We start from the raw sequence: 24,501 nt of genomic DNA on the forward strand, positions 1-24,501 counted from the left end.
TTTAAAAATAATTGAAATAAACAAAACACCAATAAATGGTGCATTCACAAAGATAAAATGTTCTCAGTTGTTGTTTTAAAGCAGATCCCAGTCATTCTTCAACTGCAGAGAAGGAAGAAACTTGTTTCCAAAGAGGCTCACCAGTAGAAAATAACCTGAAAAGCACCAGCTTACCCTCCTGCTTAAAAAACTACAGCAAAACATAGTCAAACTAATTTTCAGAAAAATTATTACCTAGTAACACATATCGAAGGCATTTCTGGAGCAAAGTAAACAGAAAATACAACAATATATTTAAATAACTTTTTTACAAATAATTTTTATTGTCGACAACAGAATTAAATCAGGTCAATTAATTCTTAGACAACTAGCAGAAAAAAACTAACAAAAACCTTTCTATAGAGTTTCTACATGCTGGTTAAAGTTATACCCTGGACATTTTTATTTAAGGTCATTCTATTTTTGTCAAACTAAAAAAACAAATTGAGACATAATGTCAGAATTAATCATAAAGGAACTGAAGCCAAAATGAGGCCTTTTCTTTTGTTGTGCAAAACATTGTGCATCAAATGGGAAAAAGTTATTTTGATTCTTGGAATATTAAAATAATTTTAACTATTTGTAGAGTCCCACAAGTGTCTGTCAGAAGCCACAGTCACATCACTAATAATGCATTCTCACTCGACTTGCCTCAATCTGTGGTCTCTCTCCCTCCCTCCCTCCTCTCCGTATCCATAGGGAAGGAAGGTGGGAATAAACCAATTGTTAAATTTCTCAGAATATGCCATAAACTTCTTCCTCCAGCAGAGGGAGCAAGACCACAAACATCTCCCCCTACTTGCTCTTCTATAAAAAATTGTTTACTCTAGTGTCTCTACTCAATTAAAAGTGCTTGGGAAACTCATCTGCTTATATTTCTGCTCAAGAAAATAATGATTAAAAAGGTACCTTAAAATATATCCACTGCTTTCAATTTATAGCTGCATAGACAATGAATAAAAAGGGGAAGGTTTTATTTTTTCAATAAATAGTATTTTTAACTTTTGCTTTTTTAATGAAAAAAAGATTACTGTTTCACCATAAAGGAAACAAACCTACACTTCTCAGAAAAATAGAAGGAGGGTCTGGAAAGGGAAAGTCAGTGAACAACTATACCAATTCAAACTTGATCTGGTAGGCAGAAGTTAAATAATTAGAATTCACTGTTACTAAGGCGGAAAGGTTTTGGACTTAAAATTCTGGAGTTCATAGAAAAATACTTTTCAAATAGAGGTTTTTAAAGTGTTCACTTTGTTTTGATGTACAAAAATGCTACAATCTATTAACCCAATTGCTATAATAATTATAATAATAGTTATAATTAAAAAGTGATCAGCAACAAACTGTCAAGGTACAATCTCAAAATTACTAGTTACAGTTTGGAAAAGCAAAAAAAGAAAGCATACAGATCTCTAGAAAGAGGCTTCACTACTTGGAAAAAATTATATGGGAAGGGGGAATTCTGCATGTATCATGTCTTCCAGATAGCATGTGTGCATTTCCAAACAAAAATTTTGGAGGTGACATTCAATTTAGCCAAAGTGATCAAATAAAAAATAGTCCAATGTCACTTATAGGAATTCTTGCGATAACATCTTAAGCAACCAGCACTGAAAAGAGACACAGAGAATCATAAAAAATGCAACTACCACTGCTGCTGCCACCCTCATAAAAATAGATTTAGGATAGTTAATTTTTGAAGAAATGTGTAATTTTTTTAAAAAGGCTACTTTGAGCTCAGCTACTCTATACAGCCACAAACCAACTGAATAAGCTTTTCCTCAAATTAGTTTTTAGTCTATCAAACCCCAAAACTGCTTGAAATGTCAAAATTGAACATCCCGAGTTGGATTTTCAGATCAAATGAATTATAATCTGCAGACGTCCACCTACTGTCAAATTTTAAGACTGAAATTATTCTTCTGAACACAGTGTAAACATTTATGTTGCCTAACAAGACAAATACATGGTTTTATTTTTCTTTTGCTCCTGATTTTATTCCTCTGCACATCCTGGTTAAAAACACACACATTTCCCCCATTGTAGGGCTCTGAAATTAAGTGGTCTATAATCTTCCACGACAGTATTTAGCAAGAGGGGTGGATGGACTACCTATCAGTTGTGAGTGCAAATCCATCTTGTATGTCTCAGGAGCATTTTCTGCAAGCCCCGTTTTAATTTTATATCACGCAGCAGATCCTGACAAATTTAACATAGCAATACATATTTGCCTCTTAATAGTACCCCTTTCTCAAATAAAATTATCTAGGAAAGAAACAAGAAAGTGCCTGTTATTTCATATTGGGCTACTGTCCATGTTAAGGCAGTGTAAGGAGTATTAAAGAAAGCCATGAGTGTTGGGTTATTGTTTAAAATATTAAGTACACTTGCAGTTCTCTGTCCCAACTCAGCAGCTCTTGATGGAAAATAATTGCATAGTTTTAGACTCCCAAATGAGCCAAAAGAAGGAAAAAAAGACCCTTATCCACCATTCAAAATTCAGTCAAAACATAACTGGCATATGTCTTTGTGAAATATCTGATTAGGAGGGAGTTCCTAGCCATCAAACATGTTTTATTTGTTGAAAAAATATTTGCAACAAATGCTGCAACACCAAAAGTGGGAATAATCAGGTGCTTTTAAAATATACCAATATTTCTAAAGGCTGGAGTTGATGGGAATTAATGTACTGCATTAGAAAACCCACAAGGAACAAAGAATAATAACTATGTTCCCCCAAAGTCAGATTTTTTTCTATACAGAACAGAGGTAGTCTGGGAAAAATAGCTTGCACAAAAAGTAGGTTGTTCTCTGCAGACCGAAAATATTATATAGGTTTATCTTCTGATGCTTTTAAAAGTAGCTGGAGCAAAATCAGATAGCAAAGGATTCTTGCTGTGATGCCTCATTACCACCTTTCATCTCTCCATGTTTAAAGCTGCCTGCAATGGTTTATTGCTCTTATTAAAGCCCCACTGATTTCCCTCCTGGTCTCCAAAATTCTACTCAAGTAGTTTGATTCCATCAAGAACAGCTTCATTTTTTTTTTCAGTTAAAACTTTATCTCAATACACAACACCGTGACTTGATTCCTTCCCACCTAGCACATTCAGCTCCTGACAAGTATTTTAAAATATATACTTCAAAAAAAAAATCTCTGAAGCTCATCTCTAACTGAAGCTAACCCTAGCTAGAACAAGCATGCTCAGAAGACCAGACAATTGTGGGAAAAGATGGGTGGATTTGGAAGGAGGCAGCATCAGAAGAACAGGGAGGTAACTGAACTTGATTCACTCTTCAGAATACTTCCTTTCCAACTCAGTCCCTGTGCAGTATCAGAATACCCCAGAGACATAAAAATAGTCATAAAAAAGACATGAAACTGTTAAAGAGCCTCGACGCTTCAGGCATTAAGACAAAACTGAGTGATACTAATTTTAATCCCTTTGAAATAAAAATTTAAAAAAATATGTTGGAGGGTGATCAAATAAGAACAGGCCTTTGTCATTGTTTTTCTCTAATCTTGGAATTCAAAGCTTTGGTCTAGAGGATTTGCTTGATTCAACAACTACAGTCCTGCACAAAATGCAACCTCCCTGAATTCTACCCCCACCTTCCAGGGAACTGTCCCCATCACATTACACTAGCAGCCCTTGCTCTTTAATGGAGTTTTCTTCCATGCTTCTAGGAAGTAAGGGGCTTTGGTTCCCCCACTCCCGTAAGCAGCTTACCAACCCCCACTGGCCAACTCCTCCCCTTAATGAAAGGGGAACAGGGGTAGAAAAAATTATTGCATTCCCCATATCCCATGGGTCCAGATAGGAAACGTACATATTTGTTTCTTCAGAACCGATGTATCAGTGTCTCCTTCTCCTGTTCTTTGCGTTTCAGTTCTTCTTTGTAACAGCATGAACAGAAATTCCCAGTCTCTGGATGTCCATAAAAACTGCAGTTGGGCTGTTTGCATTTGGTTTGCTGTACATTGTACAGCAGCCATGTTTTTCTTCGATCACCCTGCACTACTTTTGTAGAGCTACCATCTGGCTCTGTGCAATCTTGATAGCCATTGCTGGATAGAACTGGGTAGGAAGAGCCCTCACAATCCACCTCCGCATAACTAGGTGGCATATCCATCTCTGTGGTACAGAAGTGTCCCACCTGCTGGGACAGGTGGGAACGGCTTTGTGCACACTGCCTGGGCAGTGTAGCGTAAGAGGGAAAAGGAGCACAGAGGCCTCCAGCAACTTGTCTTCGGCCATCTTGGTAAGTAGGAGGATAGGTGCTTTCCACATTGCTCATCATAGAAGGCCGGGGAATGGTGAAGACTCCTGAGTGGCCAGTGGAAAAACTGGATATTTTAGTACCCACCGTGGCCAGATCTGAGCTCTGGAGACTATATGGCGACAGTCCTGGGTGGTCCATGGAGTTCCGTGGAGTCTCTTCTCCTTTGAGAGGATTGCCTTCTAAGTCCATCTTTTTGGCAGCTCCCCCATTGCCCAGTGCCACCATCTTCTTCTCAGCTTCCTTTTGTTTCTGCTCTGCAGAATAGCGCTCCTCAGCATCCAGGAGATACCGCTGGATCATCTCCTCTTGGTACTGGTGCCGGTGACTGGTCTTCAGCTGACCAGCAAAGATGGACTTGCGCTCCCCTTGCATGGCAGCTCGTAGGATGCTCAAACTCAGCTTGACATCACTGCTGTATTTGCAGTGATCGGGCTGCTTTTCTGAAGATGTCGTCTTAGCTAGACCGGACTTCTCTGGAAGAGCTGAAAAATCTCCAGAAGGAGCCTCCTCTTTGCTGCCCTTTCTTATTTTTATGGAGCCTTTCTTTTTCTTCTCCAAGGTCTCCCCTTGTCCATTGCTCATTCCGCCTTTGACTGTTCGGCTATGCATCAGCCCGCCCATATTTTTTTTTAGCTTGCTCCCCAGTGTTTTGCCAAAACTTCCAAGTTTATTGGCTACAGAGTCAGCCCGTTTCTTCTCCTTGTCCTTTTCCCGCTCTTTTTTTGGTTTTTCTTTACTGCTGGTCTTGCTGCTGCCACTATTGCTTGCTGAGCTGCTACAAACTGATTCCTTATCTGAATCCCCCGAGTCTGCAGCCGATCGGATCTCATCACCTGCAGAAGCCGTTGGAGACTCTGGCTGAGCAAGAGGTGCCTAGAGAAAGAAGGGAGAGACAGGTACAGGAAAAGGCAGCTGTGCGCAATCAAAGGAAACCTTTCCACTGCCAGGGAAAGGGGAGGCTGGGGTTGGGTATGATAGGCTGTTCCATTGTGATTATTTCTACATTAAAATGGATCTGCCTTAAGAGTGGAGCACCTTATAAAACACATTATAGTTGTATGGGTATCCTCAGTATATAAAACTCTTTAAATCATAGTAGACTGAATGTAAGTTGAACAGCTCATATCACTTGCTAAACAAGTCACCTTTGCAACATTAGCACAAAGGCCTGTTTCATCCAATTCTGCTTAGCACAATTATTTTGTCTTCTTGAGAATAATGGATTTAAATTACAGAAAGGTAGAGTTCTCATTGGGGGAAAAAAAACTTCCTAAAATTAGTAACTGTTGGGGCGGGAGGTATATTTAAGCAGAGGCTGAGTAGCCATTAGTTGAGGATTGTTTTAAGGTGGACCCTTGAGCTGAGCAAGGGTTGGACTCAACACCTGAAATAATCCAAATCTAGAATTCCATTATTCTAGAGCGAACAGGAAAATCACCTGAAGTATCCCTCCCTTCCATACATAGAATGTGATTCCCTTAACATTTTTTACCTGCATTTCACAAGACAAAGGGATCCACTTTACATTCATGTAGCTGTGCAGCAAATGCAACTTGGCCTCCAGTGAAAGAGTCACACTAAACAGGTAGGGCCATGTCAGAAACAAAAACAAAATTATGCCACTGAGTTAAATTGGAGCTCCTGTCCCTGGATCTTATAGAAATTCCAAGTATGAAATAACATTTCAAATAAGTAATACCCTGGGTAAATTATTGTAGATTTCAAAACAGGAGTATTGGATTTCCTCACATTTTTCACTCCAATTCCTATTTCAAAAGACTGCCTCTCTGTTGCTAGCAATTTCCCCTTTCCCAGCTTAAAGACAAGTGCAGAAAATCAGGAGTCAAGGTGGTTCAAATGGTTTTTTCTCCGCTAACCCTCTCTAGGAGAATCTGAACTGCCAGCAGTCAAAGGAGATAGGCAGCAGACAGGAGGGCACGGAATTTAAGGTGGGCTGGACTTGGATCCCTGGTGGGCGCTAAGTGCCAGAGGCTTAGGATGTGCTTGGCCCCTCCTCCCTGGGGCTCAGCCTGGTCATCTCCTGCACCTAGCCTGTCTCTTGCGTGATTCTTTACACCTTCCATTTCTTACTGTTTTTTACCAAGACCTATTTCTCTGGAGGTTTCTTTGTCCTCCCTTACTCCTTTCAAGCTCCAATATGAAATCCAAAAATGTAGAAACTCAACATTTCCTCCACACTGAGCTCTCCTTTTATTTACCTTGCCAATTTGACGTTATCATTGTCATCTTTACCCCACTCCCACTCTTTCCCAGGATCCACTGCGAAGTGTACCGGAAGCAGTTTGTGTTCAGAGTCTGTCAGAGGGATCACAGCTAGGTTGGGAAAAAAAAGGGAAAAAATAATTTCCTTAAGGTCCCTAAAAACAGAATTTGGAGTTGGGAAAGTAGAAAACTACCAGCAAAAGGAAGCCATGCATTTGATAGAAAGGGCTGTGAGGGGATCATAGAACTCTCCTCTGCCGGATGTTTTTACAGGATCCAAGACAGACAGCAAGGACAGAAGGAAGGTCAACAACAGAGCAGCAACCCGTTTTGTGCACACCTTGTTCCTTGATGGGCTCCTTTTGCTCCATGGACACCAGGGCAGAGAAATGGGCTTGATCGTAGGCCAGAACCAATGGGGAACGATGGCACTTGCTGGCAGGAACTTCCAGAGGCAAATAGATGCCACCAAAGGGGATAGGAGCAAATGCTGGAAAGGAGAAAGAAGCCTCTTGTGAAACCATGTTCCTCAGTTACCAGCACTATCATCGTCATCAGCAGCAGCAGCAGGAGCAGAATGGGTGCAGCCAGCAGGGAGTTGCTGGGGAAAGTTGGTAAAAAAGGTCAAGAGAGGGAAGGATTTACATTTTGTTTGTTCATCTGAATGATATAGAGACAGGAGAAACTGCTTTTGTGATCTATTTGGTGTTTGTGCTTTTCCTGGAAGAGTCTAAGAGTGATACATGTGCTACATGCAGGCTGGTGCCTTCCCTGGGAGAAAAGCAAAACTGCCCACCCCGTAAGCTCCTCAGAAATGACAAGGAACTCCTGGAACCGATGCAGGAAGCACTTTGCAGGTTCAGTGGTGGTACCAGGAAACCTCTCAGAACACAAAAGAAAAGTAGATGGTGGGTGGGGACAGAGAGAGGGAGGAGTGAGATGTAAAGTTTCAAGGTCTTCAGAAACAGTACTTATTCCTTGGAAGACTGTGTGGAAACATAATAGCTGTCTTCTTCAAGTATCTGAAGGGCTGAGATGGAAAAGACGGGACAGAACTATACAGAATTGCTCCAGGAGGCCAGACAGAAACCGGGGAGTTCAAATTTCAAGGAACCTGTTCAGGAGACTGCCAGGGAAGGAGTGGACTCTCTTTTGCTGGAGACCCTGGATGACCACTTGTAAGGGATATTGCTATACTGGATTTCTACACTGCGCAGAAGCTTAAGGGATCTGTAAGATCTCTTCCAAACCTTATATTCAATGACTAAGTAAACTACGGACACTGAGAAAGCTCTCAACTTTTACCATGAAACCAAAAGTAACCGCTGAGACTACTCTGCACGAATGACTCTTCCTTGTCTACTTGGGGCACTTTTCTTTCCAAATAAGCATGCTGAAAACAGCAACTGACAGAACTGCCAAGGCAGATCACAGCCGCACTTTCTTAATGCACCTCACTGCACTCTTACCTTCTCCTCCAGAATCTCGCAACATTGTGTCTGCCACAACCACAATGGGCCTCTTCAATACATGGGAAAGGACAAAAACATGGAATTCTTCCAGGCTCTCATACACCGGCTCCTCAGATCCTTCAACCCTGAAGAAAACAAATCAAAAAGCGTTTGGGGGAGAGATGACTAAATGTTTAACATTCTGCATGCTGAATCACTGTATCCATGCACCCCTTTCCTGTGTCACTCAGAAGAAGGCGGTCACCCTGTGGATTGGAGCCAACATCCCTGGGAACAAGGATTGGCCTATTATACACACACTGCCAAGACAGGCATAAATTGCCATTCCATGGGAATTAGCCTTGGTGGCATGAGCAGATGCAGATTTCTGCTGAATGCGGCTTCAAAGACAAGGGTGTTTATTTTTCATTGAGCATCTTTTTAAGGACTCAAAGTATCACACACACACACACACACACAGCTAAAGTCCTGGGCATTGCAATATCTTGCTTAATGAAAAATCCTACTTACCCTCCACAGTTCCCACTGTTGGTGCTGTAATGCATACGTGGTTCACTTGAAGCCAATTTGGTCAGCTCATTCCACTCTTTTTGCCATTCTTCTTCTGTGTATACGAGGCCAGACTATAATATTGGCAGAGAGACAGTAAAGACAATAAGAAATCTATATGCAAACAAAATATCTCCTCTCAATCATCCTATTTTAGAGGGTGATTTTTTAAGATTATTCTCCAAGACTGATCTGGGAGGAGCTGCTGTGTTTAGGTGTTTAGAAAAGATACACCACATTTGACAGTTGAGGGAGTTAGGATTCAGAAGGGATGTAAGGTTGAATTTCGGACTAAAGAATCCCCTTTTCTGAACAAAGCAGAGAGCCAAGACTGGCCTCACCAGTTCTCAGAGACCGCTCCAAATCATTACCTCTTTGTTTTGCTGGGTCTGCTGCCACCTCCAGCGCCTTTTCAGAGCCTCCCTCTCCACCCCTCTATCCATCAGGGCGTAAAGGCATTTGCGGAGCATCAGATCCCTGTCGTGGAAACCCCACATACCTGAAGGTGGTAAGGAAAAAACAAAGAACAGCCTCCTTTTAAGGCATTTTTAATTGGACCGATTGGGCCTATGTCATAACATGCTTGCTTTGATTTTGGTTTACAGTATTGGTGGCTTACAGTAGTCAGGAAGCCCAGCTGACTGAGGAGAAAGAAGAGAATTATTTGGGACATACAGCCTGAGAGGAGGGCCCAAAAGGTCAAACTGACTCTGTGGTAACTGAGGTATTTGTCATTTTTACCAGGAAACTAAACATCATAAGCAGTTGCTTATGAAAGGAAGGAAGGAACAAGAAAGGGAGCCAGGGCCCAGCTGCCTAGCAACAGAAGGAATGCACAGAATAAATGTGTACTTTACGACCGAAAGTTCTTACCTAGGGATGCAGCATGAAGCAGGCAATTTCCATCACCCGTTGTTGCCAAGGGAAGCAGCCTTTGACAGCTGGGATCTACGTTGGCCCACCAGTTCAGACGACCTGGGCAAGGGGAGAACAGATGTGTGTATATACTAAATACAAACACATGTTCCGCATTTGAGAGTTTATGGATCGGAGCATTTCAAGTACAGACTGCTATCTTCATTTGGCCTAATTTCTGCATTTAATGAGCTGTTCCTTGCCTATTATGGAAAGAAAGAATCCTTTCTTAGAGATTCACAACTTTGATTCTTACCAGAGGTGGTATTCAGCCGGTTTGGACCGGTTCTGGTGTATCGGTAGTGAACATTTTGAGTAGTTCGGAGAACTGGCAAATACCACCTTGGGTTGGCTCCCCCACCCCCACCGTTTCCTGTCCCCTCTCATAGAACCGATACCACACAATTTTGAATCCCACCACTGATTCTTACCTACTATATACTACAACAGCTACTTGAGGTGACATAAAAGAAAGGCTCCGCTGGACCTTAAAAACAAACTGGAAATGAAGATTACTGTACTCTGTATTAATGAGTTTGTTGCCGAGTCCACTGCCATATAGAGCCAAACAGAAGAGGGAGAGGGTTAGCAGCAAACCAGCCAAAGCAATCTTTGCCTTATAACTAGAGCAAAATTTTTTGCTCTTGCCTTAAATATGGCAATAACTGTCCCCCAGCTTACTTTAAAAAAAGGGATTAAAGAAGTATCAAAATGTCAGGGTTGCCCAGCAAGACAGGCAAAACAACATTTCTCAAGAACAACTCAATCCTACCAGAAGGCTCAGAACAAGAGGACTTTTTGATTAGAATAATTAATCCCTTGCTTTCCCTGGAATGGCATATTTAACAGGCTGGAAATCGGCAACCGTTCCTCCGTCCTCCAAGAGAAAGGATCTGACTCTGTGATGGAAACAGACAGGATTGGCCCTGAGCCAGCCTTTGGAAACAGACCAGCCACTTCCCATTTTGGCACAGGCAGCACAGCCAAGAAGGTCACTGAGCGCAGAATTCCAAAGAGCAACAGAGATAAAACCCAATCTGAGGAAAGCTAAAACACGGTTTACTGCAAAAAGATTATTTTGTCTATCTTTTGAATATATCCTTTTTCTGCTGTGTGTGCGCACGTGCACACATACACACACACACACACACACACTTGCATGGGTGCTAGACGCTTACATCATTGTCTTCCTAAGCAATAGCAGATTATGTCTGAAAGCAACATAAAAGTATTCCTTTTGCAAGACCTCCCAAGTCTCACAGCCAAGAAACTGCTTGAACATCTTTTCCTAGTTGGACAATTTTAAAGTCCAAGTAACCTTAAATCTTGTCACCTTAAGGGGGTGGAAGACATTGTGATGAAAGCCCCAAATAATTCAGGAGATTGGAGGGAGGGAGGGAGGGAGGGAGTCATTATTTTGAGGGGAAAAATTACCGTTCTGCAGTTACTCACCAGGAGTAGGGGAGGGTTTACATTAATCCTTGAACCAGTCTGCAGCATTAAGCAATATAAATTTTGTTGGGAAAATGCACTGATTCCCCAAATTATATGAGTATTTTAGCAAAGAGATGGTTCCCTTATATTCCAGGAAGAAATATAAGATGCGATGCTGGCCATTGACATATGAGAGATTGTGGAATTTCCAGAATGTGTATTTTTCCTCTTCTTAGTTCTGAGAATGCTGCAGTGTGCTGCAATGTTCCAACTCCAACCCCAGAAAACACATCCTAACAGTTCAAAGGAAGAGGACCCCGAGTGAGCATACCAGGCCAATGCCAAATGCTAAACTCTGAACCTTCATAGAATGTAGGAGGGTTCAAGTCAGCAGGGACTGAAAATCAAAGCAGCTCTTTGATATAGGAAGTTATGGGGAATTTTGAATCAAAGCGCCCTGGGGCTTGGCTCTAAAAAAAATAGGCCCAGGAAGCAATAGCACAGAGGCGATACCTAAGCAGCTTGGTAATCGAGCACAATCATCAGGTGGGCCCAGGAGAGTCTCAGCCTTTCTGAAAAGCGGCAACTCTCTACTCACCAGCCTGCTCCAGGGCCACCAGCATCGATTGCTCAATGAGATCCCGTTCGATGAAGTTCCGGAAGTCTTCACTGTAAACATTCAGGTCAGGGAGCTGGAAGGTACAGATCGGCATCTCCAAGAGTTGCTCGCTGCCGCCACCGCTGCCGCCATTGCTGGAGACGTGGGAGCGAGCCAAGGAGATGATGGTGGAGCTGGCGTGGGAAATGCCTCGGGACAAGCGCTTCTCTGAAAACAAGAGGAAGGGGAGCAGCTGCAGAGGCAGCATCCTTGTCCTCTCCTGACTGGGACAGGAACTCAAAATTCATCACGTTCCACCAGGTGCCGACTCGCTTTCCTTGGAATGCAAATAGTGCTTCTATCCGTAAACCAGCCATTTTCAGCACCAGGAGAGGCTCTTACCTTGAATTATATCATCTTGGCGCTGCAGCTGTGGCCGGGCACTGTGGGCAATCTCCTTCTCCACAAATTTAAAAGTATGACCGTCATTGAAGGAACGGGGCAGGACCCCGGCATGAACCTGCCTCAGCTGCTCAAAATCATTCAGTGCAGCGTTCAAGTCCCAGTTTTTCCCTAGGAAAAGGAAACAAGTCTAAGCAGGTTTTAAAAAGCCAACCCAGCCTCCTCTTTTCCTTTGTAAGGAAATTTGGGGATCACCACCACCACTATCTAAAGGAAATTTCCCCAATCTCAGCCTTTTATCTCTGCTTTCTCTAAATTTCTAGAAATAGATGCGCTCTTCCCTTTCTGCCAATTCAGGGAATCATCCTAAGCGTAAGTATTTCACAAGAGGCCAACTGTCATGGACGGAGATTTAGGAGATGCACCCAACTACAGAATAAAATCCTAAGGCAAAACCCCCACCTTAAGATGGGGAGCTGTAGATAATCATAAATAGCCAGATGTGGCATTTTCTGAGATGACCGTATTATTTTGCAACTCAGAAATGGATAACTAAAAGGCAAGAATTGAAGGTGGCAGAAAAAAGTCAAAGCCATCTTCAAACTGAAGTTTTTACCTTCAAGCAAGTCTCTTGCCAATCCTGGCTCTGCCCCCGTTGAGCGAACAAAATCCGAGAGGACGACATCCATATCCAGGGTCATGTGATCATGAATTCCTTGAAGGTGACCGGAACTGCAGGGACATCAAGCCGGGACAGTTTTTCATTCTAGAGAAGAAGAAAAGCAGGTGCAGTCCGGCTGATTGCCACAAAGGTCATCAGAGAGATTTGCCCATCTGATTCATTGGGAGGCCAGTTAAGTCGCTTCCTCATAGCTGAGCCCCATCCACAAAGACAGAAGCCCCGCCTGGCAGCATGAGATTGGAACAAGGGGATGGCTGGAATACTCCGCCTTTGAAGGTGTGAGGCCTTCCACATGGGCCTTCCGGACCTGGCTCTCCTGGCCGGCCTAGGGCTTTGATGGGGGTGGCTTATGCTGGGCCTGGTCAGCAGGCTAGATTCCACCCTCTTAGCCTTCACTTTCTAGCTAATCTTCCTTAATTTTAAGTGTTTGTGTATTACCTTTTCTCTTTTTGTAAGCTGCCCAGAGTTATTTCAATAGTTAAGTGTGCAGCATGGAAGTACAATCAATCAATACATAAGCAAACAACTCTGCTGCACCTCGCAACTGATGATGGCTTTAGGTAGAGTTGCCTGACCCAGCTCACTCCAGATAAAGGGCCACTGTTTCCACTTCTGGGCAAGACTTTGCTTTTGGCACAAGTAACCTGCCAAAGAACAGGTGGCAGAATGGTCAGTATGCACATCCCATCATGAAATACAGGTTCTCATTTAATGATAGGCAACCTTAAGCAAAGCAGTTGCTAAGTGTAACTGCAACTATGTTTGTCCTTATTCCACTTACTCCAGCTTTCTTTTTCTTTACTGACCTGCGAAGGTGGTAAATGGAAATTGCAAAGTTACTTTTTAATTATTGTCATAATTAAACAGTCACTAAATAAATCAATGCTAAATGGCTATCTGTAGTTCTCAAGACTTTATGCTTGACACTGCAAAACAAGTACTGTAAAAATAATTTTACAAGCACCGAGTAAAAACACCCTTGTATTCTCAATTTTCCTGGGCAAGAATAACTTTGGCATCTGAAAGAGTTTCAAAAGGTCAAGAATGCTAATTAAAATGAACACAAATGGACATTTCCGTAAAATATAAATTGAATTTCAATAATCAAACGTGAATCTAAACTAGGAGAAAGAGGAGGCTTCTTCAGCCAGAATGACAGAAAGGCAAATGGATATTTGTTTCAAATGGATTGAAAGTTCTCTAGAACTTCTGTCTTTATTTACCAAAAGGATCATTCTTCCTATAGTGGAATTTCCAAGGCCATTCACACCAGAAAGAAGTTTAATAATATTTCTGCATGTTTTAATCCAGATTTCTACTGGGCTTGCTACATTCATCTGCATCCGTTCTTTTCGCTATGAAAAAGATTAACAATGCTGCTATAAGGAGACCTTCAACTCTTCACAAGTCACCACCCAATTAGGCAGCTTGCAAATTGCACTATAAGTGGTCTACGGCTGATCAGGTCTGCCAAGAAAGAAAGACTCACCCTTGCCCTGGAAGTAGTAGACAAGAGGAAGGGAGGGAGGAAGTCCTTGTTAATTTCTTGTTCTTGTCCAGCCAATTGCCAAACTTCACTCTCAAATTTTCCCCCCAGACAATGTAATCCTTGATAGAAGGTAGTTTGCTCCCCAGACTTTATAATCAGCATTTTCCTGCCCTCCACTGCTCTGCCTCAAATACACACCCACATACCCAAAACATGTTACATTATTCTATTCCCTCTTACAAAAGTTCCAAAGTAATTGGAAATTAATTTTTTCCTGTCTGCTGCCAAGCGCAACAAAAGTGAGAAGTACTGAAAGATTCAGGGGTGGAATAATAAGAGGACTAGACTGTGACTGATATCTCCCATTAGCGATATTGTTGCTTTTATTAACTATTGCTGCAATGTGCCCTCAGCCTTCAAATTGGGGAACAAACCCTAACGAAATTCTAAGAATCTTGATTTTGGGTACTTCCCCCTCCCCACTCCAAGCAGATGAGCAAAAGAAGTGCTCCTGCCAAGAAGCATCTCTTGCATTAGTCCCTAAAGACCACGCTGACAAGTCCAAACTTTGTTCTTCAACCAGGCCCAGCAGTAAACTGTTCCGCTGTTTCAGAGAGTTGAAAACAAGAGGGCAGAGATTCCTTTGCAAAGAATCTGCTGGGTTGGCCTTTGTCACGCCTGACCTGCTGCATCCCTGCATCAAAAATAATGCCTCAAATAACTAATAGGGGTTTTTTGGGGGGATGTGTGGTAGGTACACAGAGGAGATAGAACCCTGCCAAAACTTTTAGATCTATAAACACAATAATATGAAAAGGGCAGTTCCTTTTCTTGACTTTCTTTAATTTGCACGTGCACAATAATTATATTTTAATCTCATCTGTAGGAGGTAAACAAACCACCAGGCACCATTCCCAATGACTTAGCAGGGGAGAAAGCCATTCTTCAGAAGCTTCTAGCAATTTGTTGTTTTGAATGCTGATGCTAAGATAGCAAGAACGCTACCTGTGCCCCCATCCAGATAACGCTACAGTTCTTTTGCTACTTACTGAGAACATACACAATGGTTTAAAAAAAAAGTGCTACATAGAACAGAGCAGCAGATTGTGGTGGATGTAGGAGAGTTAGCTGGGCCACTCCCCGTATTACTTTTGAATTGAGGAAAAGGAATTGTTATCAATATGAAGCATGGAGCTCTATCTTTTAGGCTGGATAATAGAGGAGTAAAAGGAAAGTAGAATTGGGTCACCTTGCCTTAGAAGCTGGTTAGACGGAGCATCAAATTGACTTTTAAACAGAAGACAGTCCAAGAGGCTAGGATAAAGGAGAAGTTTTTAATATTAGATAATTTCACCACCCTTAAAACCTGGTATTACTATCCATGGGAAATTCAAGAAGAATGATCTGCTATTGAAAGGAATATATCTTTTTGTTATTGTACTAAAATACACCTTCCAATCAGAAACAAAGCCACCAAAGCAAGGAGGAATTCTTCCAATAACCTGTTTGAAAGCTGTATAAGCATGTTAAGTGACAGTATTTATCTACCAGTCACATCTGAAAAAAGGTGACAAAAAATCAAGTAACTGCATACAAAGTGAGTCCTGTTTGTAAATTTATCCTTTGCTGCAGGCAAGCTTGGAAACTCAATGTGTGCATGATATGCATCATAAGTCCTGTACTGATGTAATAAATCTTCCTTCCTTCCTTCCTTCCTCTGCTAGTCTGATTTTAAGTATGGTTCCAGTTACTACGAGCAGTTCCATCAATCCTGAAGCCCCCCCCCCTTCTCCAAAACACATAACCAAATCATTGCAGTCCTTGCTATTATCTTGCAGTAACTATCTCTATGCATGAGGAACTATTTTATAAGAGCATACCTGAGTAAATATTCTTTTCAGATTTACTCATATGATGGTACTCTGAAACAATTCTGGGTTCTAAAAACCAAAATTACAGTTCATATATAGTAGTAAGTCAAGGTCTATTTAGGGTAATTAGTTTAAAATAGGCCACCTCTGACAAAAGGAATAGAAGAGAAAGAATACAGGAAGCCAACCTAGAAGGAATGAAACTGAATTTCATAGAAATTCCACAATGCTCCTTTATTTCTAGGGAACGAACAAGGGAAAAGAAAATGAGAACATAAGCAGTGACGAGTAATATTTTCCTTTAAACATATATGACTGTGTGCCAACTACAGCCTGACCCTGGGGTGTCAGGAATTCAAAACTTCAGTTATGATGCAGCCTCCAAAATAGGCCTGCAGAACCACTGAAGGAGTCTTGCTGGTGGTAGGACAGGGCCATCTTGGTGCAAGGGAGGGAGGAACGGCCCTCCGGGTAAGCAACTAGCAACGCATTACCCTAATTCCCAGCCATTTCATACTTTCATTTACCACAAACTGCCCCCCCCCAATACATGTTTTAAAAAATCCTAAAAGGAGTGGGGATCCAATCCACAGGGCAGTACAACTACTAATATCAAAATATTCCAAAATGGTACCTTGGAAAATTAGGTTAGCATTACTTGTTCCATATCGCTGATAGGAAAACCAGCACCCTAAGATTAATCTGTGATTTTTCCTGAACTTTAACCTCAGAAAGAACTGATAAGAATGTAATTAAGTTGGCTGTTTCTTTTTCTCCATATCTGCCAAAGCTGAACTCGAGTAAGAGAAATGGCAAATGCCCACTTTACGATACATTCTTCCAAAGAACTCCTTGAAACAGCGGGCTTCCCAAACGGAAAAATAAGCAAAGTGACATATATTAACAGCACTGTCACCAGCACGGCAAGGGCCGTGCATTTGCACATTCATGTCCAGGATGTAACGGATATCATCCCCGCTATAAATAGCCTCCTCTGAACAGGTCTTTTGGGTGCTCCGTCATGCCGAAAAGAAACGAGAGGAGGAGTGTCTGTACCTGGTTCAGAGAGAGGTGATGCCAAACACTTCCCAAAAACCAATTACATCAACCCTCTCAGGCAGCCAGGCTTTTGCAAACCAAAGCTTCCTGGTGCCTATTTTTAACAGAAGAAAACTTGAAGCACAGAAACAGTGTATAACTGGCATAGTAGAGGACAAAATTTGCCATTTCTATGAGCAAGACCAGGAAAGCATCTGGCAGCCTTTCTGGGCCTCTTGGCACAGCCTGTACAAAACTCCAGAGCACATTATTCACCTCACATGACACTTTTTCCTAGACTCAGAGCTTCAGGAGACCTGCCATGACTTTGCCAACTACACCTTGTAGGCCCATCAGCCCACACGAAAAGAAATGTGCATCAAGACACATGGGAGATTGTCCTCACCTATTCCAAGGAAGAAACACTTTCATATCAATAGAAAAGGTTAGATTCTGTACTTTGGAATACCACATGACAGAGACAAAGAAAAGGACTATTATTCTTTGTAATAAGAACGAGATACACATCATTTCTCGCCAGCAATTGCAGTTTTAAGCAGAAGCTGTGCCAAAGAAGTATTAAATACTTTTTTTAAGTCAGTGATTAAAGGCCACCTATATAATAAAAGAATTTTAATGGGTGCAGGAATGTTTGCACATGGAATTCCAGCTGCATATTCCAACCTACCTGTGACTATATAAATCAGTATACTGTTAAATGATTCATGGATCACATTTTATGACTTCATATGGGGTGGAGAAGTCCACACCCCATTGGGTCCAACTCCATACCTGCATGCATTACAACAGGGAAACAATATACATTTTTCAGGCCATTTTCAGCTTGGCCAAAATTATGTATAAATTGTGAATATTTCTCCTCACCTTTCATGTCAAAAAGTTCACAACGTAAAATGGAAAAATAGTTAGGAGGCACAACGTAAAATGGAAAGTACTGCCAAATGTTTTCCATTTAGTTCTCTGCAATTCCAGTTACTGGATGTTAGGTTTTTAATAACAAAAATAGATTTACTTGTTTGATCTGAGCAGGAGGAGGAGGAGGATGGCAACAATGTCATGGGTGAGATCCAGCAAAGGCTAAGGAGAGCTTAGCATCTTAAGCAGCAGTCACGGCACAAGATCAAATGAAGTCTCAAATCTTGAATGCTACTCAGAAATCAATTTCTTGGTAAGTCCACAAATCATTTTGCCTTCTCCCTTCCTTATTCCAGTACATCAGATATAGCCTAGCCAAATGTGGGGGTTCCATTTACAGCCCCTTGCTATGAAGTGGCCTCTATTTTTAAACCCATCCTCCAGCAGGGAATTGCAAATTTAATTGATCCCTTGCAAATAATTTAGCAATGCACTGTGCAGCCCTCTCAATATAAACATTCACCTTTCTTGTAATCCCACTGGTATCCAACCTTCACCCACAAAAAATGTTCCCAGTCGTGCAGCACTTTAATTCCAATCCATGTGTAATCCAATAGCCAAACAGGATACACTTTTATAAACCAGAAGATCTTTAACTGTGAAATATGTTTATAAAAGTTCCAGAAGGCTACTAACTTCCTGAGGACCTAATTGTGAGGCTTGCTAACTCCCCTCTTTCACAGTAGCTATTTCTGAGCTTTGAAAAGATTCTTGACAGGCAGAAAACTAATTACTGTTTTTTTTTTTCCTCTTACTTTTCTGCAGGAAAAATGACTGCAGAGATTGTATCTTATCCCAAATTCCTGTGCATCAAATGTAGAAGAGGCTCTTTGATAGAGGAGAATTCTAGAGAAATTCACTTTTGCTGTTTAAAAAGGTGAGGAAGAATTCCCCCCCTCCCTGCTACATTATAGCTTTATCAATAATTGACGTTGGGGGGGAAAGACCATTGGTTCCTTCTTTTGCTGCCAATCACATGCCACGTTAAAGGAAAAGGGGTATGAAGAAGGATAGGTCCATTTATCTGATTTCGATAACCACTCTTCTCAACAAATGACCCTGAGTGGCATACGTTATAAAACAAAAACAATTTAATTACTATAAAATAAATATAAATGCACCAAATAAAATAGTTACTATGGAGGATAATACAGCTAGGAAACGGGGCCCTTAACTTTATATTTCCTACTTGCTACAATCCAAACTTCCCCAGCAGAGAAGAGGCAGGAAAACCTCAGATTTGCTGGTTGGGGTTAAAGCAAATTATTGAGTATCATGCAGCACTCCAAGGTATAAATATACACCAAGACACAAGTATGATCACTGTGCAGCCGTGTTATCCTACAGCAGCCCCGATCTTAGAAGAAGCAAGGGCAGAAGCTTGTATTCCCCAAAACAAGTTCCATTAAGTTCATCATGGCTTCTACACACACACACACACCCCTGCATTGGGCCTAGCCTTGAAAGAATGTTGCTTGAGAAAGGAAAGAGAACACACAAAGTTGTATCATAAAGATGTGCCAAATAATTTCAGATGTACTATAGCTCAGGTCTAGCCAGTGTTAAAATAGTTGGACCAGGAGAGGCTAAGGACTGCCATTCATAGGTTGCAAATCATTTTGGTTTAATATGTTTGTCAACATCCTAAGCTAACCCATTGCCTAAATTCCGATCTTCAGGCATTAACTTTACCATACCAATTTGAACATAAAAACAAGTGTTTCTTTGTTTTATGCATTCAGTTATTCACAACTATAATTTGTAAGGAAGATAGCAAGCAGCATGGATAAAAATACTTAAAATACTTAAAACTAGATGACTAGGCTAAAATATGCAGATATTTGGAACAGTACCTATGAAAGAGAACATCACTAATGCAACCAATGCACAGAAGGCAGCAGTAAAAGTATGTAACAAATCTTTAAATGGATATGCATATTTATCAGCCAGATTCTTGAATGCTTAATGTAAGCCAAATTAGCTTAAAAACAAAAAGTAATGCCTTTATTAAAACCTTAGTGAATACCTACCAGTATCTAATCTAATCTAATCTAATCTATCTATCTATCTATCTATCTATCTATCTATCTATCTATCTATCTATTATCTATCTATCTATCTATCTATCTATCTATCTATCTATCTATCTATCTATCTATCTATCTATCATCTATCTATCTATCTTTCTTTCTTTCTTTCTTTCTTTCTTTCTTTCTTTCTTTCTTTCTTTCTTTCTTTCTTTATGATTGCATTTTATGATTATGATCATGATTTATCGCTTGCTGTTTGTATGTACACTGAGAGCTTAGGCACCAGAGACAAATTCCTTGTGTGTCCAATCACACTTGGCCAAGAAAGAATTCTATTCTGCTCCTGCTTCCATTCCATTCCAGGCATCCATTCAGCCTGGAAAATAGGAAATGCTTTCTGGAAAGCCCAATCAATCTAAGACTAAGTAAAATCCCTGTGTTCCATCAGAGAGGGAGTTTTATGATGAGGGCACCCTCATAGACAAAAGCCTTGTTTTCTTGCCTCCGTAAAGAAAAGGATGGAGCAAATGAGGCAGCTCCTCTCCTGGAAACAGAAGGCCTGGTCCCTCATCAGATTTGCTGGGGAATGGGAGCAGAAGGTGCTGTTGCCCCCCTTTCCTGCTCGAGGTGCTTCCTGGATGCACTGGATTGCATGCTGAGGGGTAGAAGCCTGGATGCCATGAGGGGCTGGGCTCTCAGGACCCCTAATAACAAAGGTTCTTCTATGAAAGCACAGAGACTGGACCCCCTTCATTCAAGTGGCAGTGGGAGAAAGCTAGCTGGGCCCAGGGACTTCGCAGGACAAGAGGGATTCCAAGATAGGAGCTATTACCCAGCTGGATCCACAGACTTCTTCCCATTTGCCTCTGGCATATGGTACACAAAAATGTGCCATTCATCTTAAGTGGCCATCTGTACCAGACATTCCTCTTCCACAAAATAAGCACTAAGCTTGAAATTATTTACACATCTGCCTCAGCATTAATAGATGTTTTTTTAAAAATCCAGATACTTATACAACCTTCATTGATTGCTGCTAGGAATTTTAAACAGTAATTCTTAACTCTGTACAGTACCGCTATTTTACAAAACATGTATGAAAGTTCTCACTGCTTGTAGACATTTCTATTCTATAAGGTGGAGGAGTTAGCACAGAAATGGCTGCAATTCTTGAGATTCCAAAGAAGCCCTACCAAATTCTCATCCTCCACAGTTAGTTGTAGCGATGCCTCCCACTTCAGCGTTTATTCTGTTTTGAACGGTAGAATTAAGTAGCAAATGCTTTCAGCCTTTAAGTTTAAACTGTTTAAGGTAGAGGAGAGAGAGAATAGAGCAGTTTCTCTGTCGTACTGTATCATCATCCACATGATTGAAGCTTATCTGTACACAGCTGCTTTCTTGTACTCTTAGCAGATTATTTCAGTGTCTTTTCTCAAGCCTCAGCCAGAGGCTGGATCAAAAATATACTAAAGGGTTCAATGAGAAGACGGAAACATGAAAGAGGGCAAGATCAGAGTGCCAATGGGACCAAGCAAATATTGAGAACGGAGGGTTTACAGATAAGGCAGGTAGAAGCTAGTCTACAAGCAAGATCAGAGGTTAAAGTGAAGTTACCAGGTCACCTCAACTGCTCCAGAAATCATCACAGAAATGGGGAAGAAGAAGACGAACTGACCCAGAATCCACATCTGAATGAAACAAGGAGAAAGGAGAAAGGAATTCAGACCATCCAGGGTTTCCATGGAATCCCTCGTGGGGAAGTTAACTTAAGGACAGAGGACTCATCCCAGTTCTGGCTCTGCCCTGTCCTGCCTGCCTGTGGACTCACCAGACAGCTGGAAAGGCCTGCAGTGGGCCCAAGGATCAGTTTTCAGCACTGCAGGGTCAGCAGAGGTTGGAGCTGGCGTGTCCTGGTGCAAGGAAGCTGCTTAAGTCTCTAGGAGAATGAACGGTTGTCATCATTCAGTAGCAGCAGGGCACAGAATGCACAAGCGCCCAACCCTGTTTCTAGGTATGGGTGGGAAAGACTGCACTACCCCAAACCCCAAGAGCAGCCACTACTGTTAGCCGCCAAGGCCAGGCTGAACTGGCTAGATCCGCCACATGACTCACTATAAGGAAATTCCTGGCATGGCCCTTTCCTTTCAGAAGGGCCCCTTGGATGCTGCTAAGCTGAAGAACAAGCCCCGTGTAAAGATTTGCTTCTCTTTGGCACCTCTCCCACAACCAGGTCTTTCCTCAGCAGCCTTTGTTTGGATGGGCGTGTTCTCTTCAGAGGAACAGGGCTGGGCTGGTAGGTGCTCATCTGCCAAAGGCACAGAAATCTTTCTAGCCAAGCCCCACGATTTCATCACATGAAGTTGATGACATCCCTCATTATCAAAGACTGCAGGAGCCAAGAGCACAACTCCTTGCCCAGAAGACTCGTGCTTTGCTCCCAGGAAGACGGAGGCAGACGAGAGAGAAAGGCCAACTGCCTAGACAGGAACTGGGCACATCCAGAGTTTCATTTCCCTCCCTCCCTCCTTTGAAGGCAAAAGGAAAGAGACTTTTCCACTTCCAGTAGCAACAACATTTGAGGGACTTGTCTTCTAGGAGTCAGCAGAGCGGCATTTACACACCACACAGTGAAAATCAGTCACAGGTCCAAGGACCGTACTGTCGCTAAAGCCTGTTCTCCAGGACTCTCATCTCCAAGAGCACCTACTTCTGTGAGGAAGGATAAAACACTCACTTCTGGAAAAGCCCAGCTCAATTTAGACCTCATATCCAACCAGTTGCACAGGCAGGAAACCAATCACTTTCTCCTTGTCCTCTGACATCACGTCAACTGCAATGGACCCTGTTGGGTGTCCATACCCGGCAAGCTGGTTAAGGTTTGCTGCAGTGGGAAAGACCTTTACGGTATCCTCCAAATAGAGCCGGTGGAGGAAAAATTGGAAGAGAGGCTCACTCCCTGCTGCCAAATAGGCAGGACCCACTTGCTGGAGGTATTACGAGGCTGCATCCAAAGCACGCCAAAGGCTCCCAACAAGCCTTTTGAAACACCCACCCGCTGGAAATCACCTTCTCTAGACAGGCAGCTGCTGGCGCACCACAGGAAACAGCCCTGCTCCTGTGGCACCTAAGGGGTGCCAACCAAGGACTGCCGCCCCAAAGGATTCCCAGCCTGCCAAGGAGCTGGGCGGCCTGGCAGGAGTGGAAGGGATGCCAAAAGAAAGGAACCGGGGCCCGAGGGGGCTCGTTTCCTCCAGCAGCAGAGGGCCACAGAGGGAGGGAGGGATGGGGAAGGCCGCCCAGAGTTCGGCTGGGCAGGAAGGAAGTTTCTCTCCCAAAGAAAGACAAAGCCTCTGGAGCAGCCAGGCTCCTGAAGAAGGGGACGCTTTCCGCCCAGGAGGAGGAGGAGGCCTTTGCCAGGCGCTCCTTGTTCCCATCGCCCCTTTTCAAGCCAGGGAGAGGCCTTGTTCCCTGGGAGCCCACTGGGCCCCGGAGCAAAGGCTGCCGCCTCCTCCTCGCGTTTCCAAGCCGGCCGGGAAGCAGCTCTGGGTCCCCCGCAGCCGCCCTTCTCGTTCCCGGCCCTCAGCCAGTCGCTTCGCCCTCGCGCGCCCCCCCCCCTTCCCCGGGAACCGCGGCGGCGGCTGTCATCGCGCCCTGCGGAGGAGGCCAGGCGAGGGAGGGCTTGGGAAGGCCAGGAGCCCCCCGGCCCTTCTGGACCCGCGCAGCGCCTCTGCTCAAAATAGCCCGGGAGGATTCCGGGGGCGGCGGCCGCCCTTCGGCGGGGACTTCCCGGCTGGCCCGAAGCCAAAGCGCGGAGAGGCAGTCGAGCCCGGAGGAAGGAGGGAGAGAAAGGCCACGGGGGGAAACGTCAAATCACGAGCGGCCCGCAGGCGCCCCGTCCCCGTCCAAGCCGCAGGCAGGGGAGGCTTCGGCCAACAAGTGGGCAGAGGCCGGGGACGCCCCGTCCCATCGACCGGGGTCGCAGAGGAGGGAAGCGGCGTTTACGGGCCACTTACCCTGCTCCTCGGCCGCCGCCATCCCGGCTCCGAGGAGGCCAGACCGAGAGGCGAGACCTCGGCCGGATGGCCTCCCGGAGAGCGACCGGAAGGAGCGGAGGAGAGGGGGCGCGGCGGCGGCAGTCCTTTTCCGCCCGCTCCAGGCCCCGCTCGCCCCCTTTTCGCCCTCTGCGCGTGTCCGCCGCTGGAACGTCCCCTGCTCTTTCTCCCCGGAACTCCGGTGCGCTGGATCCTCTTTTCCGGCCGGAGGTGTTTCTCAGCTGCTCCGGGGCGGGGTCGAGGCACCGGCCAATCTCGTTTGCTCGGGCCCTGGATGGTGGGGGGGTTCCCGCAGCCGGGAGGGATGGGCTGGGGGCGGCGGGCGGCGGGCGGCTGCTGCAAATAAGCGGGAGGCTTCGCTTCATCTGCTGGCCCCCGCCTCCCTCCTCGCTCGCTCGCTCGCTCTCTTTGGAGGCCCAGATGCCTCCCGGCTTTGGAGACGCGCTTTTTCCGCGAGAGCGGTGCCCAAGGCACAACGAACCAGGAC

At 43.7% G+C, this 24,501-nt stretch overlaps 1 protein-coding gene across 5 annotated transcripts; it reads right to left on the reverse strand.

Annotated features, from left to right (window-relative positions):
- Positions 1-299: 299 nt before the first annotated feature.
- On the reverse strand, positions 300-24,126 carry OTUD7B (OTU deubiquitinase 7B). Of its 5 annotated transcripts, none has more exons than XM_087943600.1 (14): positions 23,976-24,126; positions 21,791-21,898; positions 21,577-21,650; positions 12,533-12,682; positions 11,917-12,087; positions 11,515-11,742; positions 9,441-9,542; positions 8,939-9,066; positions 8,529-8,641; positions 8,016-8,143; positions 6,887-7,036; positions 6,543-6,657; positions 5,816-5,900; positions 300-5,196 (listed from the first exon to the last, which is right to left on the reverse strand). In XM_087943600.1, exons 4-14 carry the CDS (start codon positions 12,615-12,617, stop codon positions 3,883-3,885), a joined length of 2,619 nt encoding a protein of 872 aa, XP_087799726.1. In that variant the 5' UTR covers positions 12,618-12,682; positions 21,577-21,650; positions 21,791-21,898; positions 23,976-24,126; the 3' UTR covers positions 300-3,882. The 5 variants fall into 5 exon arrangements, with proteins under 5 accessions (XP_087799726.1, XP_087799725.1, XP_087799728.1 ...); XM_087943599.1 differs by having other exon boundaries at positions 21,520-21,650; XM_087943602.1 differs by lacking the exon at positions 21,577-21,650.
- Between the last annotated feature and the right edge of the window lie 375 nt (positions 24,127-24,501).

This window comes from Notechis scutatus, chromosome 14 (assembly GCF_049901735.1).
Source record: "Notechis scutatus isolate UNSWTSFEM ecotype Mainland chromosome 14, rNotScu1.2, whole genome shotgun sequence".
NCBI lineage: Eukaryota > Metazoa > Chordata > Lepidosauria > Squamata > Elapidae > Notechis > Notechis scutatus.

Bases quoted from the DNA above. Each gene is read 5' to 3' on its own strand.
- OTUD7B (XM_026685936.2), bottom strand. From the start codon at position 12,617: ATGACCCTGGATATGGATGTCGTCCTCTCGGATTTTGTTCGCTCAACG. The intron at 9,543-11,514 runs GTGAGTAGAGAG...CCCCTTGCCCAG, and splicing joins GGTGGCCCTGGAGCAGGCTG to GTCGTCTGAACTGGTGGGCC. The intron at 9,067-9,440 runs GTAAGAACTTTC...TACCACCTTCAG, and splicing joins GCTTCATGCTGCATCCCTAG to GTATGTGGGGTTTCCACGAC.